The following is a 16,294-nucleotide window of genomic DNA, read 5'->3' on the forward strand; positions in this document are numbered from 1 at the left end:
CAACCCTACTGTCCCCCAACGAACTCCTAGGCAGTGAGCCATTATTCTGGAGGTAAAAATAATGAATCAGTGAGATGCCAGTCAATCCAATCACACTATAGGATCACAGCCTATTGTAGTCAACTCAGACCTTCTCAAGTTTAAGAGGCTATTATAATACGCGGCCCAAGGTTGATGAGAGAAAAGTTGCTCTCTACCACATCCCCGATTTTCAGGCGCCAGGAGATTTGGGGTAGCTGGAGTCACAGACTCAGTACAGCTAGTATTTGAAGCTGCACCCCATTCGCCTGTTACAACTATTAAAATTTTAAGTGAACTTTTCCAAGAAACCTAGATGGGGGAATAGGGACTTCGTGTGAAGAGTGGCTGCTCAGAATCAAAACACCGAAGCATCATGTGGCGTGGGTCCCTAAAGGAAGCTGTCGGTATGTTCTCAGGCACAAGAATCTCTGTGCAAGACTCTGGTTCCTCCCCTAAGAAACGAAGACAGTCTCTTTTTCTAACAACAACCAAAAAAAGCGCCATCCCACGATTTACTCATTTGTAATGACAAGAAGAGAAAAAAATGACATGAGCAAGAATATTACAAGACCTTCTTGGTTTTTTTTTTTTTTTAATAATAACAGCCTCCTTTCAGTAACATTTCAAAGAATCATAAATGTTTGTGCTAGTTGAAATCTGTGTGAAAAATTGGTGGCACATTCACCAAAGTAAGTGAAGTCGATGTGAATGCGTGAGTGAAAATATTGGAAAGATTTATCTCACTGATTCTGCCAAATGAAAAGATCTGGAAAGAGAATCAGCTTGTGTATATTTTAGCCTTCCCTCCTGGTTTTCTTCTGTCGCTTAGGAGAAAAAGATATTTAATGACTTTACGAAATTACAAATCTCTGTAAAAATTGGAAAACCGGATTCCTACATTAAAAAATAATAACAAAGAGTTTCCGATCATTCAGGCATGTTTCAGAGTTTGGGACTCGGATGTTTGATCCTTTTCTCCAAGCAATAAAGTGGAGATCCTCTTGTGAGTCTTACACATTAGCTATCTGAATTGTTGACTTTAGTCCTTCTGGGACTAAAAGAAACATGAAAAGTTCTTTAAACACACAACGTGCAATCATCACAAAAAAAAAAAGGGAAAGAAAAGAAAAGAAAGTTTCCATATACATGGTATCCCTGCTCTCATAAGGAAAAAAGTCTTTCAATGCTTATTATTTGTTCTAAATTTAAAGTTAGAACATAATGCAAAATAAGAATTTTTTTGTGGTAGGCATAAAGAAAAAATAAAACTTTTACTTGGATTAGTTAAAATGATTCGGTATAAGTATTCATAAATGCTCCCTCTCTCTGATTGTTTTGCCCCTCCTTTTCCTAAAATGGAGGAAGCTGTAATAAGATATTCATAGAAGAGAAAATGTATGTATATAAGTTTTTCTTGAGAAAAAGTTAACTATGATAATTCTTCTAAGCCACAAATCTCATTTCTGACATCGAATTTCAGTACCCAAATGAGTCATATGAGAATTTCTTAACAACTCCAGCCGTGAAAGTCAGTAGGGCCAAACAAAAAGAATAACGTTCTAATTCTTTTATGATATTTTAAATAAGGTCAATTCATCTGCACCTTAAACGTGGCTGAATACAGCACATGTAAATTTCACAGAAAATGTAGAAAGGTTTATGCGTAACTCCTCCTTTAACCTTGCCGTTAATCTTGCAGTGGGGTGAAGAAGCCTTGATTAACAACAGCGATGCTCTAGGTTTGCTCATTAATGGCTTTGTTGTGCGTTCTGTGGCTCTGTGTATCTTGTCTGCCATTGTACAGGAGTTCAAACCCATTGGTACCGCGCACAACAGAAGGGCCCAACCTTTCGTTGCAGCAGCAAACATTGATGACAAAAGACAGGTAGTGAGCGCTTCCTATAACTCACCCATTGGGCTCTATTCAACTAGCAATATACAAGACGCGCTTCACGGACAGCTGCGGGGTCTCATTCCTAGTTCACCTCAAAAGTAAGTATCCGACTTGCCTTCTGGCCACCATGCTCTTAACAGTGATAGTACGGTTTCTTTTCCTTTCCAAAGTCCAGCTCTTGCTGTTTTATTTCTACTTTCCTGAAGGCACAGTCAGATGTTTAGTTTAAAGACAAGCGTCTAGAACAGATCCAGAATGTTCTGGAGTCCAGTCTGCCAGTTCCTGAACATTTAGTGAACAGATGCTTAAAGTGACGAAATCCCTCGGTTCCATCATCCCCCTTCTTAGTCATGTCAATATTTGGTGGTAAATAATCTTCTCTGTGCAATTATCATTCATTTACTTTTATCTAAAAAAAAAAAAAAACCACAAAAACTATCTTCCACTGAGGAACTTTTTAACCCTTTGTTTTTACAGGATGTGAACTACTTTGAACACAAGCACAATATTCGGCCCAAACCTTTCATAATCCCAGGCCGAAGCAGGTCATAAGCTCTGAGATTGTGATGTCTGGAGTGCATGCTTCTCTAATAAATCCTTACTAATCACTAAGAAGAGTAACCCTTAAGGGTTTGGAGTGACTCTGCTCATTTTGAAGCCTATTTCGAAAGCAAAAGAAACAAACTCACTTTTAGCAGAGAACAGTAGGTAACTAACGTCCATTTCTGAGAGTAAATACTGACCAGATTATAGAGCTGTGAAATGTTAGGCAATCACCACATATATTTATAACTAATACCCCTGCTGCTCTGAGGATCCCATCAGAACACAGTGACCTTTGAGGCAGGCAGATGTACCCCATTCCCAGGGCATGAGAGCCCAGCCAGCAGGAACAAACATGGACACCGGCACCCTATCAGAAGTCAGGAGACAGGCGGGGCCCAGTGGGAACGCTGGTGCAGCTTTCTATGTTTCACAGGCTGTGAGTAGCCCACCTCAGCCCTTGTTTCTCACAGCACCGTTAGCCTGCTGTGTAATCCCACTCATTCTAGCTCTTACATAAAAATAAATGTGGGGGCACCCGGGTGGCTTAGTCGGTTAAGCGTCCGACTTTGGCTCAGGTCATAATCTTCTGGTTCCTGAGTTTGAGCCCCACAAAGGGCTCTGTGCTGACAGCTCATAGCCTGAAGCCTGCTTGGGATTCTCTCTCTCTCCCTCTCTCTCTGTCCCTCCCCTGCTCACGCTCTGTCTCTCAAAAATAAATAAACATTTAAAAAAATTTTAATAACAAAAAATAAATCTTCATCCTTATGGACACTTGCAAAGAAAAAGAGGCCACTTGAAAAGGAACTTTGCCACACAGAGGAGAGCAGTATAAGGAAAGGGCTGGGAGAGAGGGAGGTATGTTTGTTACCCTCACAGATATAACTGTGTCCACACTGCAGTAAGAACAGGCCAGCTCTTCAGTGCTGTCCATCAGAGAAACAGATCGTCATCTTCAGTTAGATGATCCTTTTCAAATAAATATCTTCTCTAGAAATTGTACTCCAACCTGGGGGGGGGGGGGAGGGGGGGAAACGAATGCCCTGTGTTGGCACATTGGGAAGGAGTGACTTTAGGAAACCTCAAACCCATTCCTCTGACCTCAGCTACATTAGTCAGCCCAGAGGAAGGAAGTTGGCAGTTAGGATTATTGAATAATGATCTATATCCAGTGTCACAAACTAGCGGCCCATCCAACTTACAGAGGGTGTTTTATGTAACCCTCCTGTTGTTAAAAAACAAAACCAAAACCAAAAAACTTAAGCAAATGCCTTAAGATGGAACATCTAGTCTCCATCCTGTCAAAATGCTCACCACTCCCGATACCCGGCCTATTTTTTATGTAAGTATAACCTGCTGGCCCCTGGGGGTGTCCAAGTTTATGATACCTGCTCTGGATGGTCAATCATCGCTTGATATGTGATCCGTGATCTCCTTGTGCAGACCTTTCCATGAGCTAGAGTCAGGGCCAGAGGATTATCTCAAAATAAGCTGGCCGATTTTGTGAGATCAGACTCAGAAGCAGTAGAGCGGAAGAGCAGGAGACAGGGCTAAAAAGGCAGTGACTACCAAATACATTTTCCCCCAATAGAAGGGAGCGCCTTCTATCTTCCCAGCACCTGGACACAAGGCTGGGACAGACCAGTGCTCCATAATGTTCTTAGATAAAGGAACGAAGTCCTAAGCGCACCTAATAATACTTGAGTGGCAAGTAGAATCAAGAACTACCACCCTACCTCATAGATGGAACTCTGCACAAGCCTTTCTTCACTTCGTTGTTCCCTGGTCCCCATTCTATTTGCTTGTATATCTTCTCCCTATTTCCCCACCTTCCACAGCTTCCCAGCCCCTCCCCCAAGATCGTAACACTAGATAAAGAGTTAAGAAGCTATGTTACTATTGAATACATACATATGCAACTTTCTAAAGAAGCATAGTGAAATTAATGCACTTGCATTCTTTTGAGGTTGGTTCAACTGGAAATTCACTAATCCAAACCCTAGGACTTTAGGCGATAGGCGAAATGACACATCAGAGTAACACAGATCTTGCCGTGGCTAAAAACCAGTAACACATTTAATTTTATCAAAATTCAGGGAAAGTCAGAGGGATTCAGGTAGCTAATGGCCTTCTTTTATTTTCATTTTAACTCAAACATGGTGATAGTGACAAGCCACTCATGATTTTGTTATTGTAAGGTGCCTTTCAATATAGCTGAATTTGGGAGAGGAGAGAGGAGAAACAAGGACAAAAGGGTTTGCTTTAAAGACAGGTACCCAGGGCGCCTGGGTGGCTCAGTGGGTTATGCATCTGACTTGGCCTCAGGTCATGATCTCAAGGTTTGTGAGTTTGAGCCCCACATCGGGCTCTCTGCTGTCAGCACAGAGTCCTCTTCGGATCCTCTGTCCCCCTCTCTCTCTGCCCCCCCCGTTCATTCTCTCCCTGCCCCCCCAAATAAACTCTAAAGAAAGGTACCACATATAAATCTTAAAGAATTGTAAAAATGCCTCTACTATCTTTCCTTTCTTCCTGTGTCCCCTATTTGTTCTACCTTCTGAATTTCTGGTTCTTACCAAATGATCCTTCATCGAGGTGGAGTTTTAGGTGGCTATATACCAAGCTACAGCCAAATGAACAACTTTTTAAATTGAAGTGGGAGACGCTAAATTGTTAATATGTTAATCTCCCTCGGGCCTGACTGCTAGTTATGGTTCTTTTATTTCATAATTGAAGCATATTAAAAAATCAGTATTTTCATAGGCAAATATGTAAATTTTTAAAGCCAAATTTATACCTAAAAATATACACAAGATATTTTGGAGGTCCAAATGATAAAATAGAATCCTCTGAGTGGTTTTTGGACAGCTCACTTCCAGAAGTTCATCCCAAAAAGTCTGTACACAGGCCAGGGAAATTAGTTCTCTGTCTGATGATATGGAGGCATGAAGGAATTGAGTGTATCATCAAGCTTACACATGCCAAGTCACTAAGTCAAAGTCAAGAAATCTCATTAGTATCTACTTTTCTGGGTCACAGGATAGGTCATGGTGACCCATGATACTACCCACAGTGACCGGAGCTCATCAAAACTATTTACTTAGAGCATCAGTTCAAGAGATCTTTTAAAAATGTCCCAAAAATTTACAAAAAGGTCATTCTTGTTTGCTAAGGGTATATTTCCTATGTATTCAATAACCAGGGGCTCCTAAATAGAATGATAAAGAAATCAGGCAATAGAAGATACAATCTTTGCTTAAATTAAATTATGTACACAAGCATGCTATATACAAGAACACTAATAACAAAGATTACTAATTACAACTACAAAATAATGTCTATCTGTAAGTTCTGATTGCTCATAGCTTACCCATCTACTGTCTAGCTCTAGGCCTGGCACAGAGTCTTTTACCAAGTACGGTCGATTTCAGGAGCAAAGAGAGTGTTGAGCCTACAAAAATGATAAAAATGCCACTCGGCATTTTGTAGATGATTAACCAATTTACAGATTGGGCTTTAAATAGGGTCTCAACAGCCAGGAAGTAAAGGAGCACATCCATGTATACTCGCCTCATTTAGGTCATGCAGGGGGTCGAACTGGATAACACCAGACAAAAAAAATTTTAAAATCCATTTAGTGACATGAGTTGTTCACACTAAGCAGGCTACAACATTGATGTAGTCAACAGAATCGATGCCCAATATCCTTCTGGTTTTTGCCCTCTATATGAGGCTAAGGTTAGCATTAGTAGCCCTAGAGAGTCAATGCAAGAGCCGTACCTAAGCCCTAAGAGAAAACGGACTTTGAGATTAACACATCATATAAATTGTTCTCTGCCTTGAGTTTATAGCAACACTAACCTGCAAGCATGAAAAAAATTTACAAATACTAATTTTTTTTGGTTTAGTCTTAAATGATTGTGCTTTAAAAAAAAAACAACTCAGTACATTCCATTTTCTTGTAAAATGCATTTCTCATGCTGCACTTAGAATGCATGTAGAAAAATTACTTTTTAAGTCACTGGCATGTCAGTTGTGACTAGCCTCCTGTCCAGAGTCAAAGAGAATATGAAATCTCCCTAGCTGTTTTTAAAACTGCATGAATGGCCTTTCTTGTGTTTTAATAATAAGTCCCCTCAATTGATCTTTAAAAGGAAATGAGAAATATGCATGGAAATATATGTGTACCTCCAAAATGTTACATGAAATAGTTACATACGATGCCCTAGGTGGCATCTAAAGAGTCCAAGACCACCTTATTTGCCCTCTAATCAATTAATTTCAAGGTGACAAGCATTTATTGGCTGTTTCTAGAGCCTGTATTAAATCACTGAACAATTTTTTAAAGTGTACTCTTCACAAAATTAAAGCACGAAAGTAGAAAAAGTTAACATGGTAACAAGAAAACGTTCACAAAGTAGCTTTCAAACATAATCTTTATCACAGAACCTACCGAGAACCTATTCAAGGAACGTGTAACTGCATTTCTGAAACATCTGCTTCCTATTTTGAAATGTTTAGCCTAAATATCTGATTGACCTTCATGCTGCAAAGCCAGTTACCATTTGTGAAGGATCATTTATTAATGTTTTCATTTTAAACATTGCAGCTCATAAAGGTAAAAGGACATCCAGCCAATGTAATTTCCCTGCATCATGTGTTTGTGATGTTGGCAAGTTTAAAACTGTGTGGCCTGTTTTTAAAAAGTAAAGCGAGTTCCATCTTTTCTACTTTATGCACACAACTCTATGTGTAACCCTCGGCTTAACATATTGCCTAGTAGAACAGAGCCAACAAATGCAATATCACCTGTACTTTTTAATTTTCTTGAACTTTTTTCCATCATGAATTTTTAAATGTCTCCCCTTTTTAAAATATACTCTAGCTAGAAATAAACATTTCATTTGAATTTGATTGAATTCACTTCTTACTTTCTGTCTTCAATTCCTTTTAACCTCTCTGTACTTGTTCTCTGTGTTCTCCTGTCTGGATTTTCTGATTCCTGTGTCACCTCTCTGTGTAACGTGGTCATTAACACAGTGGATGCAGTACTCCGTCCGGTATTGACGGTGGCAGTGGACGTAGCACCCCTTCTTCTGTCAGTACTCTTAGTACTATTTGCCCAGGTGACTTGAAAGTTGCTGCTAAGATGGCCCCTAACATTCCTTTGGAAATGGAACTTCCCGGTGTGAAGATTGTACATGCTCAGTTTAATACACCTATGCAGTTGTACTCAGATGACAATATTATGGAAACACTTCAGGGTCAGGTTTCAACAGCTCTAGGGGAAACACCCATAATGAGGTAATACGAGTCTTTTTGAATGATGGGCATATTAATTAAACACATGGGCAATGTCAACTTTACCGGTGTCTTTTAACGTTGTCTTAATTGGAAGAAGGTTATGTGGAAAGCTTTCAAGAGAAAAATGCTAAGGATGTATTGCAAATATCTAGACATAAAGATAAAAGTGACTTCCAGAATGAACTAAGTAGAGCTTAATGGGACAGATCGCAATAAAATGAAATCATGGAAGGACCAAATGTATGTATCTCTTGGAAAGCTACAATGTTCTTTACAAATGTCTGGTACAACACTTTTCAAAAGTGATTTATAATCTGGTATACTCTATGCTTCTCCTTTGGAGGTCAAAATTTGGGAAAGGGATGGGAAGTTCAGAGGAATTTTAAGAAATGACACCTCTTCTCTCTGTTAATGGTATTTTATGGAGAGGTAATTATTTTTTCATTTGGAATTTTTGCCATGAATAAAGTTTTATAAGCTCAAGCTAATAATGTAAATATTTAATTTCCATTGGTCTCTTATTTTTACTACTTTCTTCTTTATTGTGAATATTTGTTCAAAGCACTTTTGCCATCAAGCTTTTCAATTAAAAAGATTTATTATAAGATAAAGTCTTATTATTTCTTTCAGTATTACATAACCGCTTTTTATAAATTAAAGTTTTATAATGTTTAAGAGTACTATGTATCAATTCCCAAAAATATCTCTTGGGATGAATGCATGAATGCAATGAGATAATAATCATGTAATGTATCTCAAAGCTTTTTTGCAAGGACTTTCAGATATATAAGATGATTTTCCAATAGGATATAGGTAGAAAAGTATGTGCAGATAGCAACTACTTTTCTAGATAATCCAGTTAAATGACATAAAATAATAAAGCACTTAGTGCCTGGCATGTAGTATTATTATTGAGGCATTTTCTTAGATTTGAATTGTATTTGTAGAATATTAAAAATAAAACTGCTATCATTGTTAGAAGTGAATTATAATGTGGCTATTAAAAAACATAATGTAGTCAATATAACTGAAAATTTCTACATTATGTACTTTCACATACGAGTTGAACATCTTCAATTTATAAGCAAAATGATACTTTTGCTGTTTTTCGAAGTTAACAAATTAATCTTAAAAACAAAATGAAGCCATACCTTTCAGTTTAATATCAGAAGTGAATCTGAATTTTATTGAGCATTTTATGACCAAGAATAATCAAACTGGGGTCACTCCTGCACTTCCTACCACGTGTTATGTTGTCTTTTTTATGAGAAAAGTTAATTTTGTTCACATCGTAATTATATGTCCATCAGACACGAGTGTTATTTTTTTAATTGCCATTCCCTGACGATCACATTTTAGTTGCCCTCCAAAGTATTCTGTCAGATGGACAAGTGCTGTGATGTAATTTAATGACATCTTCAAGGTGACCCATGTGAATTCACACCATATTTTTTAACTGTAATAGAGACTAACTTGAAAATACAGAGGCTTTGTTCAGGAGTTACTGCAAACATAGTGGTCATTGCTTATTCATGCCTTGTAGCTTCTTGCACATCCCACGTGTCACGATGCTCCTGACACTGCTTTCCCTGCCCCCCTGTGTTTCAGTGAACCCGTAGCCTCTGTGCCCCCCGAGTCAGATGTGTACCGCATGCTCCATGACAATCGGAATGAACCTACTCAGCCTCGCCAGTCGGGCTCCTTCAGGGTGCTCCAAGAATTAGTGAATGACGGCCCTGGTGAGCAGCCGCGAACGTCTTGCTGGGACAACATTGATGGAGGCCCTCAGAAAAGTCAAGGGATGGGAGGGCAGTAAACATACTGGGAATGAAAGTCTAAAAATGTATTCAATTCAGTGATCTTTCCTCCAAAGGATTTGGGCGGTGCTTGGTTTAGGAAAGGAGCTTCCAGAATGTATCCAAATAGCCACCAACTTGGTGATAAAAGAGCACCACGACAAATTCCCTCCACGGTAATCCAGGGGCTAGTTCAGCTTCAGAATCGTAAAGTCCAACCTTCAATGGATATTGCAAGATTGCTCCGTCTCCCCCCATACTCCACGGTATCATCATCGTCATCCAAATTTTAAAATAACACTGCAATGAACCCTTACTGTGTTCCAAACCCCGTGCTAAGTCCTTTGCATACTTTATCATTTAATCCTCACAATAACCTGTGAGATAGGAACTATTATTTTCTCTAACAAATGAGAAACTGAGGCACAGAGACAGCGGATTTGTACAAAGAGACGCAGCCAGTAAGAAGCAGGACTGAACCTCTAGCCACCCCTGCTGTCCTCGGGGCTCACACTCTTACCGATGTTTTTCCATCAACAAAAGATACACTGTCCTTTAAAAACCTGCACAGTATGCAGAATGCCCCACTAGGATAGCTAATATTTTTTTTAAAGGAAAAAACAAGTGTTGGTGGGCATGTGGAAAAACTGGAACCCTCGTTCGTTGTTGGTGGGAATGCAAAATGGTGCAGCCATTGTGAAAAACAGTATACGGGTTCCTCGAAAAGTTAAACATAGAATTAGCATATAATCCAACAATTACATTTCTGGGTCCATACCCAAAAACTTGAAAGCAGAGATTCAAACAGATACCTATACACCAATGTTCATAGCAGCATTATTCACAATAGCCAGAGAGTGAAAACAACGCATTTGTCTACCAACTGATCAATGGATAAACAAAATATGGTCTATCCACACAGAATATCATGCAGCCTCAAAAAATGAAATTCTGATACATGCTGCAACATGGATGAACCTTGCAAACATGCTCAGTCAAACAGGCCAGACACAGAAGGGTAAATATTGTACCCTTCATAAGAGTACCTCATAAGAGGTACCTAGAATAGGCAAGTCTTAAGACAGAAAGTAGAATAGAGATTACCAGGATCTGGGAAGAAGAGAGAATGGGCCGTTACTGTTTAATGGATACAGGGTTTTTGTTTAGATGATGAAAGAGTCCTGGAAATAATCATTGGTGATGGTTGCACAACCCTGTGAATAGACTTACTGCTCCCGAATTACCCATCTTAAAATGGTGAAGATGGTCAATATTATGTTATGTATATTTTACCCCAATAAGAAGCAGGAAAAAATGCAAAAGGTATTCTGCCTTTTTGAGCATTTTATAACAGCTCCCTATGACAACGACAAATGTTGACTAATTCTGTTTTGTAAGGCCATGCTTCAGAACAAGTTATGCTTGAACCGGTCCTACTCCTTTTGAAATGATAGCACCCGTGCAACTTAAGAATTCCTTAAGTTAAAGTGCACACCTTAAAATAGAAGCAAAGTAGGAACTAGCCAGTAGCCAGCTGTTCCCTTGCCATAAATGGAAACACTTTGTTTTTCAGATGACCGTCCGGCTGGAACTCGGAGTGTGAGAGCTCCAGTTACAAAAGTCCATGGTGGCCCTGGCAGCACACAGAAGATGCCACTCTGTGACAAATGTGGGAGTGGCATTGTGTAAGTTTCATTTTTAACCCAGGAATTCACTATGAATCTTGGTATCTCTTATTTCCAGTCAGTGACTTGAAATATATCCACAACATTCAGCACATTTGACCAGAATTCCTTCGACACACCCTAAAACTGGCATGTAACGTGAATCGGCATTCTGGACTTATAATTTCATATATTTTCCCATAAAAATTGTCTTAGAAGTATATTTTAAAAAATCACGTCCAAGAATCATAATTTCACTTCAAAAAGCCTTCCCTTTGTTAATATATACAGTCTTTAAATATTTTCTTTTCTGTATAAACTCAGGGAACCGAATACTAAGGTCATCAGGTTGTTCACTGAAACACATTATCTTTACCGGGTTTCTTAAGTTACACAAATACTGAAATATAATTTTTAAAAATTCAATCAGCTTCCATTTCAAGGGCCCTTATGTTTGAATAGCCACTTGCTAGTTCAAATCTTCCAGTGAAGCAGCTCATTTCAATCTCTCCACTGCAAATGCCCCACGAGGCCACTTCTCCCACCCCCTTTATTCTGTTCCTCTACTCTTAGCTCACACTGAGGCACCATCAGTCCAGTTTTCCAGGATTCATCCCAGGAGGGCAGTGGGAGCCAAGCCTGCTTAGAGCAAGTGGGGAATGTGACACAGAAAGAAAGAAGCGGGACACGGAGCTCTGGAGCAGAGAGGATCTCATAAAACACAAGCGTTTATAATGGTACCAAAAGCAGTTACCTCACCCAGGCTGAAGTAAGCTGTTTTGACAGGAGAGGTCAGTCCGCCCACCCACGGCAATCCCATCTCTGCTCTTGGGTCTGTTTTCTCTGTGCTCCATACAATACAGGCTGCACCACCAACACAGAAAGCAGTCAGAGGGACTTGCAGCCCTGTAGGCAACCTTGGTCACAATCAGAATCCTGTGCAGGGGTGTTAGTCTCATTCATATCGTGTTTTCCTCTTTCAAAGAAACAATCGGCAAAGATCATGAGGTAAGATCCCATAACTTTTGCAGAAACGACTTGTTTGAAAACTCTGAAAACGAGGCACCCGAGAAACACGGGATGTGTTCCTGTGGTCCTCAGGGAGCTGGCTGACAATGACGTCAGTTTCACAGCCGTGCTGGTTTTACAGCTGGAGGCTGTTTCCTGAATGTGAAACAGATAACACCTGCCAGAAGGCAGTGTTATCTCCCTTTGTAGCATGTTTTCCGCTTTGTGGGTTTTGTTTGTTTGTTTGACTTGATCTCCCTTTTCTCTACAGCGGTGCTGTTGTGAAGGCGCGGGATAAGTACCGGCATCCGGAGTGCTTCGTGTGTGCCGACTGCAACCTCAACCTCAAACAGAAGGGCTACTTCTTCGTGGAGGGCGAGCTGTACTGCGAAACGCATGCAAGAGCTCGCATGCGGCCCCCAGAGGGCTACGACACAGTTACTCTTTATCCCAAAGCTTAATTGAGTCTCACGCAGACCAGAGCACGCAAGCCCTCACGCGCACTTAACGCAGGAAGACATCGATGGCTTTGGGCAGAAGTATAGCCAACTGTCGACTCCAAATCTAAAACCAAGGCTTTTAGACGTTTATCTTATTGTTACTGAAGAAAAGGAGTGGGAGACAAATGCCTGCTATAAACGTATGTGTAAACATACAGTAGCTACGTTTTGCAGCTCTTTTTCTGTCTGGGGCTAGCAGTAACTGACATTTAAAGCAATAATTTTTTTGTATGTCCTACTCCACAATTTACATATGTATTATGACATCAAGACATTTGGAGAAGTCTCATTATTTTTCCTTAACAAGCTGTTTTTGCAATTGTAGTAAATACCAAATGACAATCTTGTATGCTAACACAACTTGCAGTTGTCTGTTACTGTTTTAAATTATAGTGCATGTCAGAAAGAAATTCCCTAGATTTCTCTAGTTTCATATTCAGTTATACCACCAGATGCAACATACATAATAAATACATAAAATATTTTTAAAATACCTAATGAAGTGGCACGCAGTGAATTCAGATAAAATCAACATTCCAACAAGAAGTCCGATCATATCTTGACACATACACTAACAACTCAGGTATTTTAAGAAAAATGTGGTTTGTTTAGTTTTTATAAGGCCTTCACTCTTTCTTATGAGCCCACAATTTCTGCTGATAGGAGGAACATTTAAATTTGCTAATTAAAGATAATTCATCCCCTTTCCATTAAAACAGTTGCTTATGCTTTGAAATGGTCTCTTTTATTTTAAATGCTTCTCTCAGATAAACTATTCAGTCAAATTCAAGGCTCAGACCTCCCTCGAGGCTGTCTCTTCAAGCCCTAAATTTCACCATTGCTGCTTCCTCCTTCCCAAGATGGCATCTCCCAGATGAGACAGTTTCAGGACCCTCGAGAGGAAGGGAGGGGCTGCTGGCCTCCTGGGGCCCTATTGTACCCACTGCTAAAATCCACGGTTTCGCTTGTGGTTTGTTGTCTCCCCATGGTTGGCGGCAGGCAACAAACCTACCCCCAGCATCATCTCCAGAAATCTCAGCTCAGCCTTCTCCGGAGTCATGGATCCATCTCAGACCTGAATTCCATCTGGCCCCTGTTTTGTCAACTTGCCTCCCACTATGGTGGCCACTTGGCAATGTCCTTAACTTACATGTCTTACCTACTTCCTATGCTCCTCATTGGGGATACATGGGAAGCTTCTGAAACTGTCCCCTCTGCATACAAACCAAGGCAAACTGGTAGGGTGTGGAGGTGGGGAGGTAGGGACTGTCTTACGCCCTCTGTCTCACTGCTTGGTCACAAAGTCCTCTCTACCCTATTACAGCCACTGCCAATGAGCCTGGGGCAGGTAATCTCCTATTGTCCCAATGGAAAACAGGGCACATGTTGTATTGCTCTGGGATTCCCCCAAACTTAACCAATTATTTCTGACCCTGACCTGTCTGAGGTTTCGATCTAGTCAGAGAAGCCAGAACACCAGCCTGCCCCTTAGGCATTTGAGATTGCAACTGGAGTCCCTGTACCGAAACAAATTCATTACCAGAGGCATTCAGATAAAATAAATGAAAAACATAGAGATCAAGGAAATGAATGTACCCAAAGCAGATGACTTTTTTTTAGATGTTATTTTAAAATATTTTGGTCTGGGAAGGATATTGACTTAGAAGATTGGAAGCTATAGAACAAATAAATGGTAACTGACTTCGAAAACTCAAGAAAGTTGATATCCAAAGCAGCAGTGGAGAAAACTGAAAACCAACCCAATACACCCTCCAGAATCTTACCAACGTGTGGAAATGATCAGCGCTGGCATTTCTGGACTAAGGGATAAAGGTGGCATGACTATCAGGTGGAGCAAATAGAAGCCGTTTGAGAAATATTTAATCCCCACAGCTGTCCCCTCTCTTATAGCTCATGGGCCTTCCCAGTGGAAGTCCTCTGGGTATTATCTGTAGTAGGTAAAACAACATCTCAGTTGGAATCAGGAAGCACAGCTGAGGATATGTGTACTGGACTAGAAAGAGGTTAAATTAAGAATGAAAGATTTCATGATAAAAGTGTACATTAGACATTATATTGTACATTAATGGCCATTGCATATCAGTATCAGTATATAGAATAATCAGTATATCAGTATATAGAATATCAGTATATATCAGTATATAGAATAATAACGAATAACTTCACATTTAATAACAAGAAAAAAGTATATAGTTTTTTTTTTTTTAATTTTTTTTTTCAACGTTTATTTATTTTTGGGACAGAGAGAGACAGAGCATGAACGGGGGAGGGGCAGAGAGAGAGGGAGACACAGAATCGGAAACAGGCTCCAGGCTCTGAGCCATCAGCCCAGAGCCCGACGCGGGGCTCGAACTCACGGACCGCGAGATCGTGACCTGGCTGAAGTCGGACACTTAACCGACTGCGCCACCCAGGCGCCCCAGTATATAGTTTTTTTAATAGTATAGTTCTAATCCAAAATTCAAGAGAGATAAAGCTTAAATCTGGTAATTCAGACTATGTGACCAAGGCTTGTGAAGTATGCCCTGAAGTTGCATGTTCATTATATTTAATAAAAATTATTCTTTCGACAATGAAATCTAGAAATTTCAACATGGAAAGAATTAATAAATATAAATGAATGCAATAATTTATATATATTTGCACTCACAGTGTAGAGCCTGCTTGGGATTCTCTGTCTCCCTCTTTCTCTGCTCTTCCCCTGCTCAAGTTCTCTCTCTCTCTTTCTCTCTCTCTCTCTCTCCCTCAAAAATAAACATTAAAAAAATAAAATAAAAATGGCTTGAAGACACGAACAGACATTTCTCCAAAGAAGATACCTAGATAGCCAACAGACACATGAAAAGATGCTCAGCATCACTTATCATCAGGGAAATGAAAATCAAAATACAATGAGGTATCACTTCACGCCTGTAGGAATAGCTAAAATCAACAACACAAGAAACAAAAGGTGTTTTCAAGGATGCGGAGAAAAAGGAACTCTTGTGCACTGTTGGTGGGAATGCAAAATGGTGCAGCCACTCTGGAAAACAGTATAGAGGGTTCTCAAAAAGTTAAAAATAGAATTTCCTTATGATCCAGCAATTGCACTACTGGGTATTTACCCAAAGAATACAAAAACACTAATTCAAAGGGACACATACACCTCTGTGCTTAAAGCAGCATTATTTACACTAGCCAAGATATGGAAGTAGTCCAAGTGTCCATCCATTGATGAATGGATAAAGAAGATGTGGTATGTAGATCCTGGGGAAGATGGCGGCGTAGGAGGACGCTGGGCTCACCGCGCGTCCTGCTGATCACTTAGATTCCACCGACACCTGCCTAAATAACCCAGAAAACCGCCAGAGGATTAGCAGAACGGAGTCGCCGGAGCCAAGCGCAGACGAGAGGCCCACGGAAGAGGGTAGGAAGGGCGGCGAGGCGGTGCCCGCTCCACGGACTGGCGGGAGGGAGCCGGGGCGGAGGGGCGGCTCGCTGGCCAAGCAGAGCCCCCGAGTCTGGCTTGCAAAAGCGGAGGGGCCGGACGGACTGTGTTCCCACAGC

General features: G+C 40.3%; 1 protein-coding gene across 4 annotated transcripts in view; it reads left to right on the forward strand.

Annotated features, from left to right (window-relative positions):
- Window positions 1–13,073, forward strand: part of PDLIM3 (PDZ and LIM domain 3) — a 29,957-nt gene extending 16,884 nt beyond the window's left edge. For 2 of the 4 annotated variants that reach the window (XM_047092136.1, XM_047092137.1), the window contains 4 exons: window positions 2,393–2,460; window positions 9,368–9,498; window positions 11,129–11,240; window positions 12,499–13,073. In XM_047092136.1, coding sequence (XP_046948092.1) covers window positions 2,393–2,460; window positions 9,368–9,498; window positions 11,129–11,240; window positions 12,499–12,688 — 501 coding nt within the window. In that variant the 3' untranslated portion in view covers window positions 12,689–13,073. Of the gene's footprint in view, window positions 1–1,825; window positions 2,014–2,392; window positions 2,461–7,495; window positions 7,760–9,367; window positions 9,499–11,128; window positions 11,241–12,498 lie in introns of all 4 variants that reach the window. The other 2 variants (XM_047092134.1, XM_047092135.1) reach the window with 2 other exon arrangements.
- Window positions 13,074–16,294: the final 3,221 nt, after the last annotated feature.

The sequence above is a fragment of the Lynx rufus genome, unplaced genomic scaffold (assembly GCF_022079265.1).
Source record: "Lynx rufus isolate CCGP_SWC_20201006 ecotype Redwood Valley unplaced genomic scaffold, mLynRuf1.p SCAF_3, whole genome shotgun sequence".
NCBI classification, from domain to species: domain Eukaryota; kingdom Metazoa; phylum Chordata; class Mammalia; order Carnivora; family Felidae; genus Lynx; species Lynx rufus.